At 37.0% G+C, this 24,677-nt stretch overlaps 1 protein-coding gene across 17 annotated transcripts in view; it reads right to left on the minus strand.

The window, feature by feature from the left end:
* The window catches only part of DLG2 (discs large MAGUK scaffold protein 2), a 1,061,109-nt gene that overhangs the window by 623,663 nt on the left and 412,769 nt on the right, over window positions 1-24,677 (minus strand). For 8 of the 17 annotated variants that reach the window (XM_087758908.1, XM_087758912.1, XM_087758911.1 and 5 more), the window contains one exon: window positions 18,300-18,380. The exons of the other annotated variants lie outside the window; for them this stretch is intronic. In XM_087758908.1, the coding sequence (XP_087615034.1) occupies window positions 18,300-18,380 (81 nt within the window). The remainder of the gene's footprint in view (window positions 1-18,299; window positions 18,381-24,677) is intronic. 17 annotated transcript variants of the gene reach the window in all.

Raw genomic sequence — 24,677 nt, forward strand, 5'->3', positions numbered from 1 at the left:
AGGAGAGGAACCAGTTTCTTCCTTTGTAGCTTATCAGGTCTCATTAAGAAAAGTTTTCCTTTCCACTGTTCCTCAAAAAAGTCACTCCTTCAAACTGCATGCAGATAATTTTGTGCTTCTTAGGCTGGTATAAAAAATGTGCTGGTTCATAGCATCAAACCTCAGAATTCACATGTGTGGAATATATATAGCTTATGCATACAATCCTTACTGTTGCAGGATCTGAAAATGATACCAATAACAGGCAATATTCTTTACAAGTAATATTTGCTTCTAGAACACTCAGGCCATTAAATCTGAAATCAGCAAACAAGATAAAAAGCATGTTTAAGAAAAAAGGACAAATTAAGTTTATGAACTAAGAAATGGCTCCAATGGAGAGAAAAGTATCACAATAGGGCTAAGAAAGACATTATAATATCTTTTCTAAAAAAAAAAAAAAAAGATGAAAAAAAGCACTGTGTGGAATACAGATTAGGAAAAACATGAGATAAAAAGGAGGTGATTACAGAAAATGCACTATACCATCTGGACTATGTTTGACATCAGCAAAAGCAAACAAGAATCTGAAGGAATACATGTTCCCAATTATAATTATACATAATATATCATAGCTAGTATAATGAAGACTTCTGTAGTTAAGGTTGGTTTCTAGTTTCCATGCTATTCCCTACTTTTTCAGGTACTTGTAACATTTTATTTCCTTTTGGCAGCATCATGTCCTTTCTCTGACTAGTACATTAAGAAAGTTCCTCTCACTAATATCTCCTGAAAGTGTTTAACACAGATGAAAGATCATTTCAGAAATATCACTGGAATAAAGAGGTCATACCAAATGCGAAGAAATTTTGTCCAATTCCACAAAAATTATCAGGGTATGAGACTCAATATTTTGATTTCTTTTGGCCCATGGAATAAAAATTATATGTAAACTATGATAAAATACCAGAAAGTTTGGTTTTATTAATTATCGCAGTTGTTTCTCTGTATTATGTGCCTGAGATATCCATGTTAAAATAGCAGTCCCAGTTTTTCTGGCAGCAGCACTGAAAGGAAGATCCAGCATTGCATCCTGAGGTGACCAATGGCCTAGACAGACTGAAGGCTGGATGGAGGGTGCTGTTAGAATATTCTATTTTATGAAAATGATCTGAAAAGTGTAAACACTTTATTCCCATGTCTTGGCATAGGGAACCATACCAAGTTTTGGATATATTATATAAATTGTTCTAGCCACTAGACTGAGAAGTTGTATCATTAATTTAATCTTGAATCCTCACTAAGATGAATATTAAAGCATTTCTCTTCATCAGTTCACCCAATATGTACAACTGCAGTAAATTAGATATACTTTAATTGACTTATCCTTTGGGGAATTGCTGGTGTGTGGTTTTTATGAACTTCCTCACTATGAGCAGACAGCATTCACAAAGTAAAGTGATGCATTCTGAGTTCCTTCCCAGGCTTAAAAAGAAGTCGTAAGTCTGGGTGAGATTTTGTAGTTGATCAAAATCTCACTCAAAGGACAGAATGACACAAACAGCAAGCAGAAATTTCCAATTAGCTGCTAATATCACACTGCTGAGCTGCTTTGATATCTTCTCAATGTAGAGGCTAAGATGAATATTGGTCTTTGAACATTTTAATGGATATTAACACATATATTCTGTGACAAATTTGGACACCATCTTCCCCCCTCACCCCCTGTATTTTATAGCATATGCAGAGGTGTCAAAGAATATATGAATATGATAATATACTGGTAAAAAAACACTCAAGCTGCTGGACACCTGTACAGCTATAACCAATGTAAAAATTAAGTGTTATTTAGCTGACAACAAACTTGTAAATATCAGGATTTAGGCAGAATGATATCAATTACCTGAGTAAGCAGATAAGGGATTAGTAAGATTTTGTCACAAGTTTTAGTCATAAGTCTGTCATAATCAATGTCTGTTGTTATTTTAATTATGGTATTTGAAACCAAGCAAATGCAGCAATATCCAAATGCAATTAAATGAGAAACAGTTTGCTCTCAAGACAAATAATGAGATGGGCAATGAACATACTTAATTTAGGAAGATATTTTCATCAAAATCTAAAGTGTAATTTATAAGGAAGATGAAAACCTCAAATGTTGTCCACCATTGGAGCAATGGAACAGATTAAATAGTGTGCATCTGACAGAAAATGTAACATATCTAATAAGGCATTGATTAGAATTTCCAACAGAAGTTCCATTTACTCAAAATATTTTAGTTCCTGGGATATGTGTATTTGATATGCATGCATTTCAAATTATTAGACCAATTTTCATTAGCAGTCCCTATATCGGCATGCTTTTGAGTGCTAGAAATGGTTTACTCTGATTCATTTTCTGTGTCAATATATAATTTGATGTCAGAATTAGCATTGATTTTTTTTAACCTCTTCCCTTTCACAATATGCTTTCACTCGGGTGTGCTTGATCACCTCACCAGGGTGAAATATATATTTTGTTTACTGAGCTGAATAGTGGCAATGCTAAAATAACTTAGGAATCCTGTTGTGCTCCAGCTAATGGAATGAGATACAGGAGCGGGCAAGGAAAGCTGTGGAGAGTCAATTTGTTCTGGTTAGTGGTGGGAGAGGGAAACAGGCTCCCTTAGCTCAGTGACAGTGCAAACCTATTGCAAAGCTGTGCTGTACGTGGCATTACCCGCTGGCACAGTCATACGGTTCCCTCCAGGAGGCTGCTGGGAATGGGATGTTTAACACTGTACTATTTTCTTAACATTCTTTTTAAATACAAAAAAAATATTCTTTCTAAAGTCTAATAAGGCAACGTGTACAGAAATAGAGGTGCAGCATTCACTAAGTAAATACTGAAGTCAGTGCAATTCTTTACTCACTTTTTGGAACAACCAATGTCAACATATTAATACAAGATGAAAACAAATGACCAGACTAGAATTAGCCATCAATTGGAAGGCCTTAATCTCTTTCTACATAGTACAGTATGAAAATCTTAAGCTTTGTGACAGCAATGACTAATTTTAAGTGAACAGTTTATGGCTAAACTAGCAAAGCTGCAGTATTCAGCAACACTCCACTGAATCTAGTTTAGTGCACGTTGTAAAATTTGTGCTTACCCCATAAAGCTATTTATACTTCCTTCACATCAAACACCCAAGGACCCATAAAAATATTGCTTTTAATCTGTAGGACCCTCCTACATCTAAAAATACGTTTGTCACCTGGTAAGTCTGGATTTGAAGCCAAAGGTTCATGAATTTAAATTGGATTAAAACTAAATTCCCTTTTAAGAGACTGAGACACCACTTGCCCAAAGCCTTAGACTCTCTACTTTTCATCATGATGAACTGTAAGAGAATTGAGACACAGACTTCACAATGTGTCTGCTACAAACAGGTTTTTGTATTTAATCAGTCATTGTCACCCTTTATTCCCTGGAGACAGCTGATTTGACCTTCCTGGTACCCCAGCATCCAGAGAGGCTGTAGGCACTTAAAAGCTTAAATTACAGCACAATAGGAAACTCCCTCTTAACTTTCTCTCTTCACATTTCTCGTTATGATAGGAAAAGCATCCATATTCCCTTGCTCAAAAAAAAAACCAAACACCTAAGAAATACAAAAGCACAAAGATGAGCAACTACGTGTCTTCTTTATGAAGCTGACCCATTTTTTTGCCAAGTTACTTCTTTCTCCTCTGAACTGTGTTATGCCATTAGATCTACAAACAGCCTAGGCATGTTAAGTATATATAGCACTATGCATATTTATGGTACTCAGTCACGATAAACAACTGGTTTGTGTACACGCAATGTCATTTTGTACTCAGCAATTCACAAAAAGCCTGGAAAGAAGAGATTTCACTATGATTAGGACTGTTGGTCAACAGCTACATTTAGCTAAGCATCTTTCAAGAAAGCGAACGATCATTTTCTCTTCCACCTGGAAGTAGAATGTGAGCTTTGCTTAGCCCAAGACTGGTAGCTCAAGTAATCTAGACTGTCACATCTTTACCCATCATCTCCATTTCCATTTAACTCTTCATTTGATTTCAGATTCTCAGATCTGTAAATGAAGTGCTTACAGTGGTAGAAAATTTCTGTAATATAAGCTTGTAATAAGAATGCATGACAAGCTCAAGACAAATGTTTCAGGCATCAGATTAGATGATTTACATTAGTTAGGTTCTAATAAGATCAGCCTTTAATCACTTAGTTTGCCAGTTTCAAATGCACAAAACTGGTTACTGGATAAAGTTCAGCTCACAGTGTCACAGTTTTCAAAACAGGTAATTTTGCTTTTTTTTTTTTAATAGAAAGTTCACTAGTAAAAGGCTCTGGATTATTCTGCATTATTTCTCCTTTCATCAGGTGACTGTCTCAAGTAAAGACAGTAGAGGATTTGCCCTCTCCCAGCAGAGTAAATATGCTGAACTAAGCAACTCCTCTACCAGTATAAGGTTATATGCTGATTTGTCTTACAGAAACAGCTAGTCTCCACATACTCAACAGAAAGAGAGAGCCTAACTTAGGAGTGTCTCTGAACCATGCTCTGCAAACCTGTGAAGATACATATTTCTCTCCACTCATAAGAACTTTGGCCTGACTTGCACTTGGAAATTCACATGCACCGGTATTTAAAATTTAAAAAAAAACAGGCAAAAAAAAAAAAAAAAGCTGTTGATCAAATTATTCTGAGCAAATAATTTAGATGGTTTGTGAATATATTATACAGCTATAAGCCCATTGTTTTTAATAAGTAATATTCCGGCCCATGCAATCACAGCAAACGCAAGAAATTCTCACGTTCTTTACATGACACCTCTTAACTTCCTACAAATGTCTGCAGGACAGTGTAATATGGAGCACTGTTCTAAACCTGTATTTTATTTTAAATATTTGCTTCACAAACCAAATGCTAAATGATAGGTCTTCATGCTATTCTGTCCTAGAATTAGCTTTAAAAAAATAAAACATATTTATTTATAACATTCTAAGAATATATTGCAATAGCCTGTTTCCTTACGTTGACATATCCTGTGCACTAAAACCAGTCCTACTGAAAAGAAGAAAATTGATGTCAAGGGCATGAGTTCTCACGTACTCTCAAAAACAGGAATTAGATTAGGTTTGAGTTCTTCAATACACTGTTACTGAAGAACCACAGACAGTTGCTTGGATAATGAATTCTTTGGGTTAATTAACCAGAATATGAGATGCCTGGTCATGTTTCTAGTTAGAAGGCAATCTGGTTTATGAGATCTGAAAATTCATAGAACAGCTGAAACCGTAAAAATGTCCTGTATATTGATTTTTCAGAAACCATCGCTTTGCTTGAACCTGTTGAGCCTCCACTTATAAAGCCTAGTTTTTATCCTGAGTAATTCATTATTTGAAAATACATAAAACAAAAAATATTAAAAAATACCAACAAAATTAATGACATCATATGAAGACAGAACTATATGAAGGACAAGTTACACTACACACACAACTCTAGGGCATTTCTGCTTGCCTATTGTATTGGGTTTGCGTGGCAAGCTTTTCGTAGTGGGGCACTACAGGGGTGACTTCTGTGAGAAGCTGCTGGAAGCTTCCCCCATGTCCAATAGAGCCAATGCCAGCTGGCTCCAAGATGGACCCACCGCTGGCCAAGGCTGAGCCCATCAGCAATGGTGGTAGCGCTTCTGGGATAACATATTTAAGAAGGGGGGAAAAAAACCCCTGCACAACAGCAGCTGGAGAGAGGAGTGAGAATATGTGAGAGAAACAACTCTGCAGACACCAAGGTCAGTGAAGAAGGAGGGGGAGGAGGTGCTCCAGGCACTGGAGCAGAGATTCCCCTGCAGTCCGTGGTGAAGACCATGGTGAGGCAGGCTGTACCCCTGCAGCCCATGGAGGTCCACAGTGGAGCAGAGATCCACCTGCAGCCCATGGAGGGACCCAAGCTGGAGCAGGTGGATGCCCAAAGGAGGCTGTGACCCTGTGGGAAGCCCATGCTGGAGCAGGCTTCTGGCAGGACTTGTGACCCTGTGGGGGACCCACGCTGGAGCAGTTTGTTCCTGAAGGACTGCACCGCATGGAAGGGACTCACACTGGAGCAGTTCATGAAAAACTGTAGCCTGTGGGAAGAACCCACGTTGGAGCAGTTCATGGAAGACTGTCTCCTGTGGGAGGGACCCCATGCTGGAGCAGGGGAAGAGTGTGAGGAGTCCTACCCCTGAGGATGAAGGAGCTGCAGAGACAGTGTGTGATGAACTGACCGCAAGCCCCATTGCCTATCCCCCTGCACCACTTGTGGGAGGAGGCAGAGAAATTGGGAGTGAAGTTGAGCCTGGGAAAGAAAGGAGGGGTGAGGGGAAGTTGCCTTAAGGTTTGGTTTTATTTCTCGTTACCCTACTCTGATTATGATTGGCAATAAATTAAATTAATTTTCCTGAGTTGAGTCTGGTTTTGCCTGTAACGGTAAGTGGTGAGTGATCTCCCTGTCCTTATCTCAACCCACAAGCCTTTCATTATAATTTCTCTCCCCTGTCTAGCTGAGGAGGGGGAGTGATAGAGTGGCTTTGGTGGGCACCTGGCATCCAGCCAGGGTCAACCTGCCTATTAACCTAAACATTAAGACAGGATAAAAAATATGTGTTCTGCTGCAGTTTATGGGGCCTCTTTGTGCCATATCACCCAACTAATTTCTGGGACTGAAATAGCAGTGTGTTTATGTACAATAGCTCAATGTAACTTAAGTTTTATTTTCACAGTCTTTTTAATATTAGCTAATCATGAAGTCATGGTCCTCAAAGACTACCACAACTGTGCAAACACTGTAAGATTTTATACACAGTTGCTGTGTAAAGTCCTGTTTCTTCAGATAACCTGATAGACAATATAGATAGATAATATAATAATATAGGTCATCGCTTGACTAGGTAATATAATACTTGACTTTTCAAACCTGCACCATATGTGAGTTTGCTGGTGTCATCTGCTCTAAGACAGTAACAAAACTCAGTCTGCCTCTTTCTCTACAGGTTTTCCCATCTTAAAGAATAAAAGCTACTCTATGGATTTAGATCTGGTTTAACCTTAGCCTTGTGGCAGATTATTGTTGTATTTCTATGAAATACAGTCAACACAAAACTAAGAAAGAAAAAGGAAAGGAAGTTTAACCAGTTAACATTATATATCCTCTACTCAGCAAACAGCAGACACCCATTCCACAGGCAATTTATTAACATTTTTTTTTCTTTCTTTCCCTCCATTCTCATATCTTTCTTTTTCCAATTGTTCAGATTCAGTGCCTTTCTATAAGGCCTTTTAACTTATGTGTCTGGAATTTTTCATCAATCTTTCCTTATTGTCTTCTGCCCCAATTTACCCAGTGTCACTCTCTCTCTTCACCCCAAGTCATCCTCTTTACCAACAGCCATACAGATCAGGGAAAAAAAAGTTAGCAGTGCTATTGGAAAGCTAAACGAAGAAGAGAGGTTTCACTCTTTAAGATCATTACTCATTCAAAAAGTACCTCTCTCAGCAGCTAAAGAAGGCAAGTGCTGACATTCATAGAACAACTTTGGAATTTGCTCAGCATTTATCTAATTTAAACTGCTGAATTACTAGGAAGAAGGGCAGCAAATTGTAAACCCTTAAAAGACTTAAAAAAATATCTTGACTCAGAACTCAAGAAGCCATCTAGTTGTTTCGAAAGCCATAGGAAGGGTTTTATACTCTGTAAACGTAGGTAAAATTTCTACCTGCTGATGATACCAGACTCCGACCATCTCAAAATTACAGTTCTCCTTTCCTTCTGTTACATTGGGGAAGAGTGGGTAAGATTTAGCCATTTATTATAAATCTAGTTTTTTTCCCCATTACTGATTGAAATGGCCTTGTGAAAGCTCTGTTAATTCATCTGCAGAAGAAATGAAAAATAGTTATTGCCAGAAGTATGAGAACCTAGAACATGCGGGGCTAGCGCACTTTTAGGCTGGTGCACCACCCCTTGGCCTGGGGAGCACAACCTACATCCATCACAGTGGAAAGGACTTTTTTCTTTCCCCATAAGGTTGTGTTGCAGAGGTAAAAATGGAGTTAACCAATTCTTCAGAATGGACAGGGAAGAAGTTTTATCCCTTTTGTCCCAAAGCATCTGGTACACTAAGATCATGTGAAAATGTCCTTGTGGCCACTTCCAGTATGTACTTTTGGACCCCTTCTGTAAGTGAACACCTACTCTTTTTGCATGTGTTACAAGGGCTCAGAGATTTCCCAAAAAAGGAGAGTAAAATTTGATCTTGCGCAAGTTCAGTTTCCCACCAGGTTCCTGGGAATGGCACTTGAAATCTGACAGCAAAACATCCCACAAAGCTACTCCTTTATCATCTTTCTTTGGAGTAATAATTAATTAAAAATTGGCAGTACTTGGTGTTTTCTTAATATGTTTAGTTACCTCTACTTAATTCGGAAACTATTTGGGAGAGGGTCTGTCTTTTCATTCCGTATTCCTACAGCACTATTGCCTTACACTCTAGTTCCTAGTTTTCACAACAGCTATAAAGATAGCAGGGAAAAAAAATCTCTGAAAGAAGGGGTTGGTTTTGCATATTCTGTTAGCACTGATTAATGAAAAGCTCCTTAACTGCTTGAAAAATAGATTTTTTTTTTTTACAACTTCTGGCTTAGATTTTAAGATTTCACAAAAGGATGCAATTTACCTGAATTGTAAATGCAGATTATATCAGAAAAGATGCTTCACTAAATTTTACTCCAATTCTTGTGTTTCATTACATAAATAATATCTGAAAGTTGCACCATCGGTGACATCACTATGATATGAAAAGTTTCTAGTGTGGTTTTGCCAACAGGAACTTGGCAAGGTCAGGGGAAGAGAAGGCAAAACCAAAGTGAAATGGTTAACTCTTTCAAAGTTACCAGAAGTTACCAGAAAAAAGTAGCTTAGCACTGTAGTAGTGAAATTGAAACAGAGGAAAAGAAAAGCTGAACTAAACATTAAGAGTGACAGAGGTGTGGCTAGGAAACAGAGGCTGGGATTTTTAAATTTGGATGCCTACAACATTTAGTTCTTAGTCTATAATTTCACTCTTCAAAATCAATCCCTAATTAATATCAGTGAAAGTCACAGAATCATAGAGTTATAGAATTACAATTTGAGCTGGAAGTGACCTGTCATGTAGTCCAACTCCTTCTCAAAGTAGAACTAACTTCAGAGTTAAAGCACGTGGCTCAAGCCCTTATTATTTTAGAAAATTTCAAAGGGAGCTTTGAAAATCTGGGATCCAGAAACTCTGTGGCATTTAAGCTGAAGAACAATTTAAGGTAAGAAAAGGACAATTCTTTTGACAGAACTTCTAAGCAAAACGGAAGAATCTGGTCATTGGAAATTTAGTTCAATGAGCTGAACTGCGTATTTCTAAAGGGATAGAGGCCTTCAGAGGTCACTAGAAGGGGCAGAAACCCTTTGAATATAGAACAGAAATGAAGATTGAGCGGTATTTTGCTTGCATCTGTAAGGTTATACATATGTAAGTGCGAAAAGTTTTATCTGTCAAAACAAAAACTGCAATTTTCAAATACCTATGGCCAAAGTGAGATATAACTGTTCTTATATATGTAAAATACATTGCAGTTATGTGCGTGTGTGTGGGAAGATCTAAGCCAACTCATTCAATGATAATTAAAACCTGCAGCAGTACTGAAGGCTTACATAGTAAAGAAGCTATACATATTCTATGTCTCTACAATATACTCTGCCTTGTAAAAAACCAAACTATAGGAAAAGTATAATTTTCTTAATTCTCTGGGTTTTCTCTGTTTGAATTAGACAACTGATCAACTTTTTAATTTTTATTAGAGTTAGAATAAAGAGCATGTTTGGCTCACGTTAGGATGCTGAACATGGAAAAGTATCTTAATTGTCTGTGCATTATGGGATTCAATTTCTTGATGTTTAAAATTTCTACAGGCTTTAGCTACAGATTAAACTAAATTCAGTCATTCCTCATTTGTCATGCAATCAGTAACAAAGTTTTTTGTAAGGAAGAACAATCATTTTTTCCAAAAAAAATAAAAGTGCGGCTTTTTTGTAATTGAGAGTTGGGTGCAAAAGGCATTGTAGAAAAAAGTCTCCCATGGTAGAAGCTGAGGTCAGGTGAGTTAATCAGTTTGCTCTTTATTTTAACCTGTTTCTTTTTGTTCTCAAAAATCCTCCAAATTATCTACTAATTCCTATAGCTCTTTCCAGTACTTCACTGAATAAAGGGTCTGAATAAAAATATGTTTTTAACTAGATTCCAACATCAAGAAAAAGAATTAAACCAAACATTTTCTTTTCAGAGACATAGTCACTTGATGATATGGAAAGTTCTACATTTCTCTATTGCACCAAGAAAGAAAAAAGTACAATTTGATATGAGTTTCCTTGAAACACAACTCTGTACTGTAAAGATATAATTTTATCATGATTACTTTTATCCTGGGAAATACCTTTTCAAATAACATACAAAAAGAATTCCACTTGTAGCTGTAAACCTCTTATAAACAGTTTATATAAACAATCAAAAGGCTTTGCGCTATCTACAGTAAGAGCATGTATTATTAGTAAAATTAAAGACACTGTTTATATAGGTCATATTTCACAATTTCTTTGCGCTTTTCTGAATTGGTGAAGATTTGCAAGAATATGGCAAAGAGAAAAATCATTTCAATCCCTTAGTTGGAGACCGAATAAATCAGAAAATTAAGTAGGACAGTTTACTGAGGCAGCAGGCATCAATGTAAAGTAAAGGCACATAGGAGTACACTTTAAGATATAACATGTTTCTTTTTCAGAAAGATTTTACTATTGCAATAACTATTTTACCTAAAGCTACATGTTGAATTATGACTAATTTCTGAATTTATGCTCAGAGCTAAAAGAATCACATCAATCATTCCCAATGGTCAGGGATACCCCAACTTTCGAATTTTAATAAATAACAACATTTTAAAGTATTTAATCAGGATGTTGTCTCCAGAAGCAATAAAAGCACTTACTTACGTTTCTTAAGGAAAATTACCCTTAGCTGCAAAATTTTGAAAAAATCTGAAAAGGTAGTGAATTCAGATTATGACTTAAGGCTCCTGAAGTTTTCAGAAGCTGAGTTGCTCAACTCCTTACTGCTGTGTAATGATGACTTCACACAACAATTTAAAGATTGCCTAATAACTTGCAGGATTACAAACATTGCTGCTTTTTTTGATTCTTTAGCCTCGGAAGCTCTGGGTCAGTCTTTCTGAGTTGGGAAACATTTGTAGCTCTCATGATAGCAAGCTACTTATTCAACCTAAGTTGACTTTATAACTAAGTAATCAAGAAATCCCAGATGTTTCAAGTAAGCAAGTTATAATGGGGGTAAGCGTGCTTTAGCCCCATCCAGAGTAAACTGACATTAAATAAATAAATAAATAAATAAATAAATAAATAAATAAATAAAAATATTATGTCTGTCATGAGGGAAAAAAAACGATACTCTCAAGGAAGTTAAGAACAGTCTGATATCACAAGTTGACCACATAAGTTTCTCTATGAAAGAAAGGGAATGCAGAGGGTCTATAATTAAAGTCGAGCAACTCTTAAGTTTTACTGACTAGGGATGAGAAAGAAATTTCTTCCTTAAAAAGGGCTGACTTATTTACACTAATGTAAGCCATCTTTCATCCAAGTTACCAATACACATCTCACTGTTTCCATGAGGCAGATGGTATAGGGACCACAGGACATGAACGGACACGGTCTCCTCTGGGAGGAAACATGGAGTATACTCAGCACTGCAGTGAGGTTAGGGTTTACTCCAGAAACCAGGGTTAGGGGATGGTCAGGACCACACATTTGCTCTACAGGAGGCTATAGGAATTTAAGTTGATGCAAATATTCAGCACTTTTGGCTTTATTTCTCAAGAATGCAGGAGGTGCTTTCAGCAACTGCACAGCTACGCAGGAACCTCTTGAAGCCCTCAAAATTTACAGGGTTTTGTACAGAAATGACTGTGAGACTGAAGCCACCATCATCTCAGAAAACAGTTCTATCCGAGCTACCAGCCTCAATGGCAAATCTTCACCGAATGTGATTTAAAAGAACTGAACTAAACCCCCCTATTTTTAAAAGTTTATATAATGGAAATGGCAACTGACCCAGCACCACAGAGTACAATTCTAATTAACAGGAGACTTTTCTGAAAAATGTCTGTGGTGCCTTGGGGAACAATGTAGGTCACAGCATCAATTAAAAGCAGAACAACCTCTTCATTGCCTCTGTAACATTTAACCTCAAATCATTTTGTTGCTGTAAATTAAACAGTCCATGCTGCATTACATCACAGGAATGAATGAAAAAAAACAAGAATAACTAGTTTAAAAACTCATTTCAGGCTCCAGCACTCACTTTACCCCATATAACATGGGCATGCAATACAGAATATTGATGTTACCATTATTTTCCTCAGCTTTGTCGAGCAAAACTACTACCTGTATATTCAGTTTTCTTTTACGTTATCTGGCTATTAATATTAGACCTCTGCACGAAAGTATGTGAGAATTACTTAATTGAGGATTAAAAACAGGAGTTACCTTTGCAGCTGGTTACAAAGGAGATGTAAGATTGTTTAAGACTCTAGGTTCAGTTTTGGTAACTGAAAGCTCTGGTGAACACTCCTCTATGCAGGAAAGTGGAATATAGAAATAAATCACTTCAGATAAAATATGCCTGCAGGGGACACTACAGACCATTTACCTAATTATTTTTCTAATATTACAAGAAATATCAATGATGACTGTTAATAGAAGCCACTCCTCAATTTAGACTTTCACTTTGAAAGAATTGCCCTCAAATATTTTTAATATCAATAAATTCCCATTTCTTAACAATGAAGACAATTTTCAGTAGCATTCAAGCCAGAAGAAAGATCTTTGGTAATAAAGACTCTCAAGGACTGTATACCTTTGTAAGTGTTTATTCATCTAGAAATAGTGGGCAATACCTTGGATTCATTTAAGTCTTTGAAGTTTTATCATGTGCTTGTATCTTCTGCTCAGCTTGTGAGGCTGGAAAGTCAACTACGTAGTGGTGGTAAGCTGGACTGCCTAAGCAATATCTGACAAAGTCCATGACAGAGACCACAAGGGAACATCAACTGCCACCATAGGAAAGGGGAAATAAATTTATAAAGTGCACCTCCAACTCTTCTACTACTCATGAGTAATGATAAATAATGAAAAGGCACTGCAGGCAAAATTAGACCTCCTGGTACCCATGCAATATTTTCAGCACAAAAATTCTTCACAAAGAAATTAGTGAGTTGATAATTCTATAGGGCTATATAGGCAAGAACAGACTCATTTCTGAAAACTTAGCAAGGGAAAAAGCCAAATAGCTATGTTAGTTAATAAATATGTCCCTGAGTACACAAAAGCAGTAGATGTGTACATCAGAGAAATTCCACTTTATTACAATCAGGTTTTGAGACTCAAACTCTGTCTGTGTTCGCAACTGAATTTTTCACATTACAACAAGGAGTACAGGAGATCAGTTCCCTTCTTCCAGTTGAAAAGTTAAGATTATGCAAAGAATGTTAACTTCTGATTAGCCCTGTGTCTGTCGCTACACATCTCAGTGTCAGTGTTAAGGACTGGAATTCCACTGTTGAAGGCTTTCGGCAAATCCAGAAGTTAAAAGTGGAGTGGCCAAGCTTCAGAGAGTTCGCAATCTGAGTGTAAAACAAGAGACAACAGATATAAACCATTGCTCAACAGTTCTGCACAGGATTTGACCAAAGTCTTAGACCCCTCACTACCTAGCCATTGAATTTTGTTTTAGACATTAAGACAGATTTTGCTGGTGAATGAACAAAAAGCGTGAAAATTTTTTTTTAGAAAACTTCACAGTTGAACAATGGACCCTTCCATCCTTGCCTAACTGGAGATGAGAGTCACTTTCTCCCAGTGAATGATATAGGCTAAGTAGGATGAGAATAAGTGAAGGTAGTTTATTTGAGGTGCAAGTTAAAGCAGGGAGCTAGAAAAGAAATGCTATAATGGTGTGTAGTTGGGGGACAAAATAAAGCTAATTTTAATTATACTTTCTCTAGGGGTTGATCAGTGCACCTATAGACTTGTAGGCTAGGGAGGCTCAGTTTCTTCTTACCTCTACATGTGCTAGAATGTTATTGTATGAGAACATATTATTTACCACTCTGAGAATATGTGTAACGGTTGCACAATAATGATTTAGTTGTATGTAAAACAGACAGAAAAAATCTAAAGACCCCAGGCGGTATGATGCTTCTCAAAGCACTTTTCAAAAGAAAGGAAAATGTTATCTCTCTTTTACAGATGGGAAAACAAAGGCAAAGAGAATGAAGAAGCTGCCCAAGATAACTCAAAAGACTAGTTGCAAAGCCAGAAATGAAAACAACATATCTTCAGACTAAAATATCATTTTAAATACCACCCAATTTTCAACCAGTTATACAAAATATCACTGAGATGTAGATGGCAGGCAGTCACACAGCACTGAAACAACATCAAACCCTCTCAACCAAACCTTGCTGTTTTAATCAAAATTTAGCTACCCCAGATTACAAATCAATGAAGGAAAATTATTTCAGAAATCAGTGATCCTGGGAGGATCCAAACTTCCTCCTCCACACGTGTAGGCCAGGAGATGGCTGTACTGAGCTCTTTATATGATGAGGTGTATTATGGAGTTTAAAAAAAAAAAAAAAAAAGAAAAAAAAGATGTATCTTCAACAAAAGCACAATAAACTGAACCTGGACCTCATAACATATTGTGACTTTTTTTCCCTGGGACACTTATAACAGATGTGCATGATGAAGAATAAAGGTGTCACTTTTTTTTTTGTGAGAAGCCTCTTAAGGTAAGTGGCCAACAGCAAAATTTCAAAAGTTAGCTGTATGTAGCATGCCTCCTAGCTTCTTCATAAAGTGTGATTGATTCATGGTTGAATTAAAATGCAAGCTGCATATCTCAGGCCAAGGAAAACGTGAAATGAGAAAAGCAGTGCTAGCCTCCATTCATCCACAGGAAGTAAAAAAGAAGTAAATGCTCTCATTAGACCAAGTAATACAGCTCCACATTTCTTCATTTGAACTAGTGGCTGGGGAAGAAGGTGATAAACTGCATTAGTTATATCAGTTGAATATCTCCCTCAACTATATCATCTAATCCCACATTCCTGTGTTGAACAAATTTGCTGGAGCAGAGAACAGGCACCTAAAAGATTCAGGGTTTAAGGCAGAAAGTATCATTAGATCATTGAGGTTAGCCTCATGTACTGCAGCTCATAACACTGACAACAATAACTTGTCCTAAACTAAAGTGTGAATATCTATTTCAGAAAAGCATCTAATCCGGAAAACATAAGGAGATTGAGATCTATGACTTCCCTTGATAGTTTGTCCCATATTCTCACTGCTAAAAATGCCTGCCAAGCATTTGTTTGCTTTCACGCTGGTACCTATTTTGCTATTCTCTGCTACTCTGAAGAATCCTCTTATTCTCGGTCTCCCCACAGGAATACACTGTCATTAAGTCATGTCTCTCTCTGGAAGAATTTTTCTCCACTCTAGTCTCTGTCCCCTCTCTTTATATATATTTAATATCTTTTGAAAGTATAGACTCCAAAACTTGGCATGATATTTCCATAACCTCACTGTTGTTGCACATACAAATAAAACCACTTTCTTATTCTTAACTTTTAGTCTTTTTTTTAATATTCAAAGTTCATAGTACAAGCCCTGCTGAGTTGTCTATTCTTTCCTCTGAGACCTTTTTAGTGTCACTTATTTCCACTGTAGGGGTCCCCTCTGTGTATGTATGGCTGGCATTGCTTCCTTCCAGCTGTGCCTTCCAGGCAATAATAATTTTATTTGGGCGGCCTCTGTTTACCAGGGTAGACTGTAACTGAATTGCTCTGTCTGACTGTTGTGTCCTCTTTTTTTTTTCCTCCTTTTTCAATCTTTGCATCATCTGCAAGTTTTACCATCCAAGAATGCATGCCGCCTTCCAAATGATTTACGAAAATATTGAAATATTCTGTCCACATCCAATTCTAAATCATGGAAGACCATCCTTCAAAATTTCTGTGTAAGGGTTATTTCTCATTGGCTAGTACTTTGAGATGTCGGCTAATCAGGCCTTAAGGAATATTATTTTGATAAAGTATACTGTTATTTATTTATACCAGATACAACATAAAATTAAATCAAATGCCTTACAAAAGAGTAAACAGCACCTAGGACCATTCATCAAGCAAATTCACGTACTGAAATGAAGTTTATCTGACATAATTGCTTTGCTTTAAAACTATGGTGACTATCATTAATTTATTCCTACCATTAATTTATTCTTATGTTTGCTTTCTTAGCTAAATCTTCATTAATCTTTCCAATATTTTTTCCAGGGCTGACATATAGCTAACCTGCCCTGCAGCACTATTTGAAAAAAAAGTTTAAAATAATAGCATGATACTCACACTCCATCTCTAGAATTTAAAAAAATATTCCAACAGATCTCTTCAGCCACCTTTTTTAAGGCTCTTAGGTGAAAGTTATAAAGCAATGAGCCTTCTGATTTACTTATTTTATCACTGGCAGATGTTGTTTAACATGTTTTTAAAGATTCAGTGCTGTTTGCATAGTAGGGACACTGGATCTCCTACCACCATATGGGCTTGTTAAGGAGCAAACAGCACTTCCCTCCTACTGTGTGCCACTCAGTATTGAAGAGGTATCAGAGTTTTTGTTCATCTTTGCATGAATAAATGACACGATTAATTAAACAGTGATTGACTAGCTTCATTTCTTCTTCTTTTTGGTTTTACAAAAAAGTAGCAAAAATTAGTTATGTGCATCCAAAATAATCCAAGAAATAAGCTTCAGTAAACCTTTCTCAGAATCTTAGGAGGCAGAAATTGAATGTCCAGATATATACTGTAAGAGTTCTTATCCATTATACTTGCCACTGAATTCATCCTGGGTTGCCATCTTAAGCACCACATATTTTTGGCCCTTATATTTAGGAAAATTACCTAGACATCCTAAGCCATTATAAATTGATGTCCAGCTGGCAGAGAGCTGTGCAAGGGTCACTCAGAATTGTCATCTGCCCTATTTATCCCAGTGTCTTGTTAACTCTGAAATGAAAGGATAGCAATTTGGACATCAACAATACATCACCTTAGACAACTTTTACCAGAAATATCCCATTAGTGTGCATTATCCTGATATCTTAAACTGCCTTCCTTTCCTCCTGAGATTGCAAAGGACCCAGCTGGCAAACAACCAAAATATCAAGTTTCTCACACATCTATTATCATAATGGCAGGAGGTCGTACACTGAAAACTGAGAACACAAATGCAACATAAACTAAACTGAATATTTTGGTAACAGAAATTTATGGAGGTTAGTATCCTGGTGCAATAGTGTCATTGGCATTTTTGTTTGATTTGGTGGGGGTTTTTGTGCTATTAGTTTCAATGACGACTCCTCTATCAAAAAACCTCTTTGATAAAAAAAAAACAAAAACCCAAGCAAAACAAACAACTTCAACAATGCTCTTGTCTGTCAGGCTCTTCAGGTCCATTACAGCAGCACTATTCAGCGTAAATATACTTAATCTTCCTGTCCTATATCCCAGGTTGGTTCTGCTTGTTACACCTCAGAGATTGACTGTATCTCTGTAAGGCCAACAGACAATAAAAAGAAATTTCAAAAAGATAAAGGTGAAATTTTCCTGATGACATGAGTTATCTAAAGTCTAGTCATTTACATCTAAGTTACTTGATCATAAAGAGTGTCTAGACAATAGAGAGCGACAATAATTTTCAGGGCACGATCCACCTCCGTCTAGAGGAGATATCCAGAACAGGTTAGAAGAACTGCATTCAGGAAGAGTCTCTCCATTGACTACGCTGGTGATATCATTGACTTGTTCAGATGTCAAAAGTCAGGTGAGGCCAAATCGTTTTCCTAATAGCCCAAATCGTTTTCCGTTTGATCAGTATGTAGCTGAGGCTTCTTATATCCCACAGCCTCTTCGCAATTATTGAAGCATTCACACTTTTTTTTTTTTTTTTTTTTTTACTCAAAACAAGTGCTTTTGAGTCTAGGGGAGCATTAGCAAATGCAGAAAAATTGGCAAAGCTATGAAGCAGCAATCCAGAAACTATTTCCTTTCCTGAATTATTTCTCACAGCTAAATTCACTACTCTCACCTGTGCATTAGTCCATTCCATTTCAGGAAAAGGTCCCAGCTGAAGGCCTCTACCTGTGGGATTTTCTTCCTCTTGGCCTTTCTGGAAGTACATAGAGACATCTACTCAGGACACGTTCCAAACTCAGATTTTTCATCGTGTTTGCATATGGTGCTTAGTTGTGTGGGTTTGCTTCCCAGGTTGTTTTTTTGGGGCTGGGGGCTCATTTTTGCTATCACTGCTTTGGGAAATAATCTGGCATGCCACCTATTCCCTTCAAGCTGTAAACTGGTGTTAATACATTCTGAATTGCCCAGAGGCTTTTTAACAAAAATTAAATGGCATTATGTTATGTAATATTTAAAATGTTAGTGCATATTATTGATTATAAATATCTGTGGAATAGCTATTTATCCTTCAAGGGAGAACAAGCAAGGGATACATATTTCACAAGAATTAACACTGTACTACTATATTTCAGTTTATTTTTAGTATGCAATACCTACTAATCTCAAGTAATTATTAACAAATCAAGCAAAAAGGCTATAAGGAAAAAATAAACATTCTCTTAACAGTCCACCTCTTTCTACCTAAAATTAGAAATAACCCTGTTGCTTCTAAATTTTAAAACCCACTCCAATTATCACTATGAATTTGTGAAGTTTTAACAGTAGGAGACTATACATTTGCTTTTAATGAACATCAGGCTTCATTTTTTGTGAAACAGAAACTCTGCAATGAATTCAGGCTCCCACCTAGGCATGAGTCAATGCCGTTGCAGAAAACACATGAGTTCTTAACAAACAACAATATGGAAGAGCCCTGTCAGTAAAAAACAGACTTATGTTGCAAGGATTGCAGTTTTTGTTAACAGCAAAACTATCATGTCTGTAGCTGTGCATCCAATAGCTTTTTTTAGAGAATGTTTAATACCTAAGGTACTGAAAAACATCTTTACGAAGTCCATATTCATTATGATGTTTATGTAATGCTGGCCCTCGCCTTGTAGTATATTACTTTAGAGACGTTTTGTTTCTATATTGCTAAAGAATACAACTTTTTAAAAACAAAAAGGACAAAAAATAACACTTTTTCACTCTTACCTGCAAGATTAAGGTTTTTTTAACAGCAAGCACAAAACCAGTAAGCTAACAAGTCATTCAGGGAAGTCTTGAAACACTGTTGGTATAAAGAATGGCTACTAATTGTCCAAAAAATCAGGGTATAACATTTTTTAATGTTAAGTATAGTCTAAGGAAAAGGGACTCTTAACAGGACACTTAACAGGATTATTGCTGTCATACAACAGTATTCTTAAGAACTGGGGCTTATATTGATCCTGTCAAACTTCAAGCATTTAAATGTGTCAGCTAGGAGCAGAGTTCTTTGAGAAATGGGTAACTCCTGAGAATGGGTCAGGGCTTAAATGCACTGAGTCACTCTTAAAGGGATGCATTCCCACCTCAGTGAAGTGGGATGAATTGAGGTCTGAGTATTCAATCGAGCTCATACAGACAGGATTTTTAACATGACAAAATCTAGAGTAACTTCTTTTACAGTGTAATGAGTGGCTGTGGATTCCCACGCATCAGGACCAAGCTTACCAGGAGTGACTGTGAGGCATTAAATGGACAAGTCCACCAGGGCCGATGCATTTTGACCACAGGAAGGTTCTGTGTATACGTAGTTTAGTTTGTGGATTTGGTTCTGGAGACTTTTGAAAAGAAATGTGTAGTTTCATAAACACAGATAGAAGAAATGCTCACAGAGCAGTAAGCACTGCTCTGACGGAGGAAACATCAAATGTGAAAACAGAGTAAGGAACAGCTATGTGGAGATCATTAACTAAGGAGGAGCCAAGAGTGAGGTTCTGTTGCAAAATGGCCTTCCTTCAAAATATGAATGATTGCTGTGTATAAGGACATGTGTTATAACTATTTTGCTCTAATCATTGATTATGAGACATCCGCACAACTGTATCATTTGAGGGCACTCTGTTTTAAGATAGGTACTGAAAAAGCCAAAGGAAATCTACAGGAGAGGGAAAAGAGTGATGAGGAATTCAGAAATCACAACCTAGGGAAGACTGAAAACAGGATGTTACATGGGGTTAGTGATCAGTTGTCTCTACTGAGGACAAAATCCAGAGAAATCATCCTAAATTTGCTGCTGTGATAAAAGCCTCTAACTGCTAGGGTGCTGAAACTTCGAAACAAATCCTTTCCAGTCCTACATGTTATGACTCCATAGCTTTCATCCATAGGAAGTATATTCCCTATTAATTTCAGCAATTTTAACTGCGAACTAGATGATTAATAGCCAGCTAACAGCAAAAGGCATGTTCCTCTCTGCTAATTAAAAAAAAAATTAAAATACTTGCTTTCAAATTAAGATTGTACAAATGGCACTAAGTGGATATACAATGTAGAAATGTAACCCTCATTCTTTGTAAAAACAGGCCCTTTAAACTGTGCTTAAATGCAAGTGAGGTAGCATTTATAAACAGCATTCTTCACAGGCATCATATTGTATGTTACAAATGTGACAACCCTAAATGTGAGATTGAGTTTCCCAAATAGAGTTGTCTTGTGTCATTAGATGGATTAAGGTATCACTTTGTCTCCAGCTGCTGCTTCAGAAGGGTGTGGGTTTCCTTCTGTCATTTCTGACAGCCACACGCACATCTCAGATCTTGCAGGACATGTAAAATAGCACTACATGCCTATTTTAGACAATTGAATTTCACCCCAAAAAGCTGTCTTTTTTTTTTTTTTTTATGGGGTTCTTCTATTTGTTAACAGACATTGTCATTGATACTAGTTGAGTATAAATATACCATTTAAATATAAAGTTTGGGGGTTTATTGCATAGAAAATCTAAATCTCCTGCTCTTTAACTAAAAAAAAAAAAAAAAAATAAGTTTCAAGCTACCTTAAATGTTACGAACTACCATGACAGTTGTGATCCCTTGGGAGAACTCACTTTTAAAAATCCAGTCAAAGTTTTACACAAGACCTAGAGACAAACAAGTTTCAGTGTCTAAGTATTTTACTTTTAGAAAGGTTTAAATACACCTATAGTCTGGAAAGCCTTGTTAATCTGTGGATTAAGGAAGGATCAATTTAGTGCCATGGAAAAAAAAATTAGCACATATTAAATACTGGGAAGTCCCTTGGTCCAACAAAAATCACCTTCATTCAAGAATGTCATACAGTATCATAGAATGAGTCAGCCACACAAAGAAAACTGAGAAAAATTAAGTTTTTTGTTTACAAAAAGTCTTCATAAGGTGAAGAAGATCTCACGAAAATCTCAAGGAACTACAAATTTCCTGTTAATCTTATGTAGAGGGCACTGAAGTACTGCTATGCCAAGTAACAGTAATAAAACATGAACATAGGGAGAAGAGACATGTAAAGAAAATTGTTATAGTGTTTTTAAATAAAGTAATGAAAAATTTTTGCACTTACAGGAACTTCAATATACTGAACAGTATCTTTGATCACATTGCTAAGTTCAAGCATGTTCCTTATGCCAATGAAGCAATTACTAGATGAATTCCGCAGAATTTACACATATGCAGTTGCAAGTCATTAAAATTGGCATTTAGCATGAGATGATGAACTTTTGTGGCAAATAATTGCTTTTAAATTAAAAATTTCAATTGTGTCAGAAAGTGAGGGGAAGGCAAGTTTCAATGAAAAGCTCAAAAAGATATAGGAGGCTACAATTTCCTTTTAAAATTTGAGTCATTCTTCTTACCAACTTACAACAGAATAATAAACAGTTGATAGCACACTGGTGATAAGTCCAAAAATACTTTTAAAACAGGCTTGTGAATGAAATGAAAATTCAGGAGCAGCAGATGGGTTTAACTGCTGTTAAATGTGGAGTGGTTTCCAAGAACATGTTGTATGTAATAATAAACTGCCAGAGACATAAAGTTTCCCCAGTAGTTTAAATCCCGAGCATACAAGCTAAGTGAGGGCTTTCAAGCTTTGGCTCACTGCAACATCCTTACATTTTACCCTTGTCTACAGCAGCAAAAATGCTTGTTATTGACAATGTGTGTCAGCATATTCATTGTCAGTGGTGGATAATTATGCTAGTGCACACAATGCCTCGGTTTGTCTGTATGTTTTACATAATGACCATGTTATGAATTGCCTCCCTTTCTAATTCTTGATCTGGATATGGGAATTGGGATGGCCTGCTGCATCTAGGATTTCTGCAGTTAGGATCTGACTGCCTCCATGTCGAATGCCCTGTTTGTTTGAAGAAAAGTAAAGTCCTGAAGGCCTGGGAAAACAGGCAGCAACTTTTCTGTTTGTACTTAAAATTGTTCTGGCTTCATCTCCTAATCCACCAAAAAATGGCTTTGTCAAGTGGCAGCTATGACTAAGTGAAAGCTTCTGCACTTGTTACCGTGTGTCATTATATTTGACTGACACAAATATTTGTGACATGGACTAAAAATGGAACTTACAAAGCCATACAGTAATGCACCGAGGTACAGACAAAGCAGGGTTCAAAAGAATGAGGGCAACTGACAGAGAAAAGAAGTCTACATTGGGATTGAAGCCCAGAAAAAAATCATTGCTTTTATCCTCTGTTAAGCCAATTCCTTCTGTAAAAACAAAGGGTCTGTGAGGAACTCTGGAAAAGAGCATCGCTGGGTCCAAAGAAGTCTCTGGAGTTCAGTGCAGACCTATGCTTTAATATATGTATCTGCCTGCATAGATGCGTCAAGGATGATTCTGCTTAGTTGGTATATAGTAACAGTATCTGCTTAATACTGTCTTGGATGAGCTGGAGAGAATAGGAACAGTGAAGGAACAAGTGAAAGAAAAGAAAGGTGAGGAACCAACTGAAAGAACTGTATAAGACAAGACCAGAGATGTCAGATATTCATGCGGGTTACCAAGTATATGCTTGGTCTGTTGCTAACCTATTACTTTTTACTGCTGCTCTAGAAAATCATTTTTTCTAAACTGTCATCCCATAGAACACTTCTATTTCCAATTAATTATCTCCAGAAGAACAAATATTGATATACCTACTGCAAAAACACATCCCTTTAATCCTATTATTTTATTCCATTCATGAAATGGATAAGATGAATTCAGTCTACTGACGCCCGTGTGGTATTCAGTGATCACTTGGTGCCTAGGGATCTTCCAAGAGATCTTTCTCATCACTTGTCTGGTACTTACTGTGAGGCTTAGAAACAAAAAATTACTGTATTGTCTGGGAAACTCAGCCATTAAAGCAACAGTCCCCAAAGCATGCCTTTCATTCCCCTCCCAAAATTAATGGTTAAAAAGCACCAGCTGTATAAGCTCACATACATCTGGTCAATCTAATAAGTAACCTTACCAGAGGAGTATAACTAGTTTGGATACTTCCAGAGCTATTGCATCTGTCCAACATAACTGAAATATCCTTGCTACTGCTGTCAAATGGATGCAAACCCACTTGTTTTGGTTGCTTCATGTTCAAGCTGCTCCGTGTGCCGGTTTTTTCAACCTGCTGCAATATTCTACCACCACTACTCCTGGAAAAGGCCATATCACCAAAAAAAAGGGGGCTGAGTAACAGGCTCAAGCCTGGGCCCTCACTACCCTCACTGTTAGTTGAAGCCCTGGGTCTGTTTTGGGTCACTCCAGCTGGCTCCTTCCAGGCCAAAACTGCTCTGGAAGTGGCCAAATTTCAGTAGTGTGGGCCTGAGCCAGACTGGGTAAACAGACCTGTTCAGTGGTGTAGACACAGCCACTTTCTACTATCAGAGGTGCACAATACCGTTACCTGAAGTAAGAGTACCCAAGACTTCCAACTATATAAATTATTTTGCCATGTCTTTTTCTTTTCCCATGTGCAAGTCTCCAAGGACTTTAGGAGTGGTTTCTAGCAATGCAAATATACTTGCTTTCAGGTTTCTATTAATCGGAGTTGTCAGTGATGACAACTTCACTTCACTGGAGCCATCCTGGAATTTGAAAGTGCTGAATATAGATCACAGTCTGACTGATTTTGCAATGCTGGTTTTGAGGGTTTTGTTACATTATTTTCACCATCCACTTAGGCAATTATGGGGATAAGAGATTACATCATTAAACCTAACCTTTACTGAAAAGTACTTAAACACATGTTCAGTAAACTGTGGTCTGTTCTCAGATATTACTCAGCCAGTTGTACTATCTACAGCAAAAATGGATTTGATATGCATGAGCTCCTCTTTCACAGGAGCATCTTCTGATAAAGTAAGGTTAATCATCAAGCACAAATACATAGGTTTGTAGGATTTTTTTCCCCCCGAAAATGTTATCAAATAAAGATCTGTTTTTTTCCAAGGAGCTGTTTTTTGTAACAACCAACATGAGCCTCTTTTGCATAATGTAG

This window comes from Nipponia nippon, unplaced genomic scaffold (genome assembly GCF_047370975.1).
Source record: "Nipponia nippon isolate SJK-2023a ecotype South Korea unplaced genomic scaffold, ASM4737097v1 scaffold_2, whole genome shotgun sequence".
NCBI classification, from domain to species: Eukaryota; Metazoa; Chordata; class Aves; order Pelecaniformes; family Threskiornithidae; genus Nipponia; species Nipponia nippon.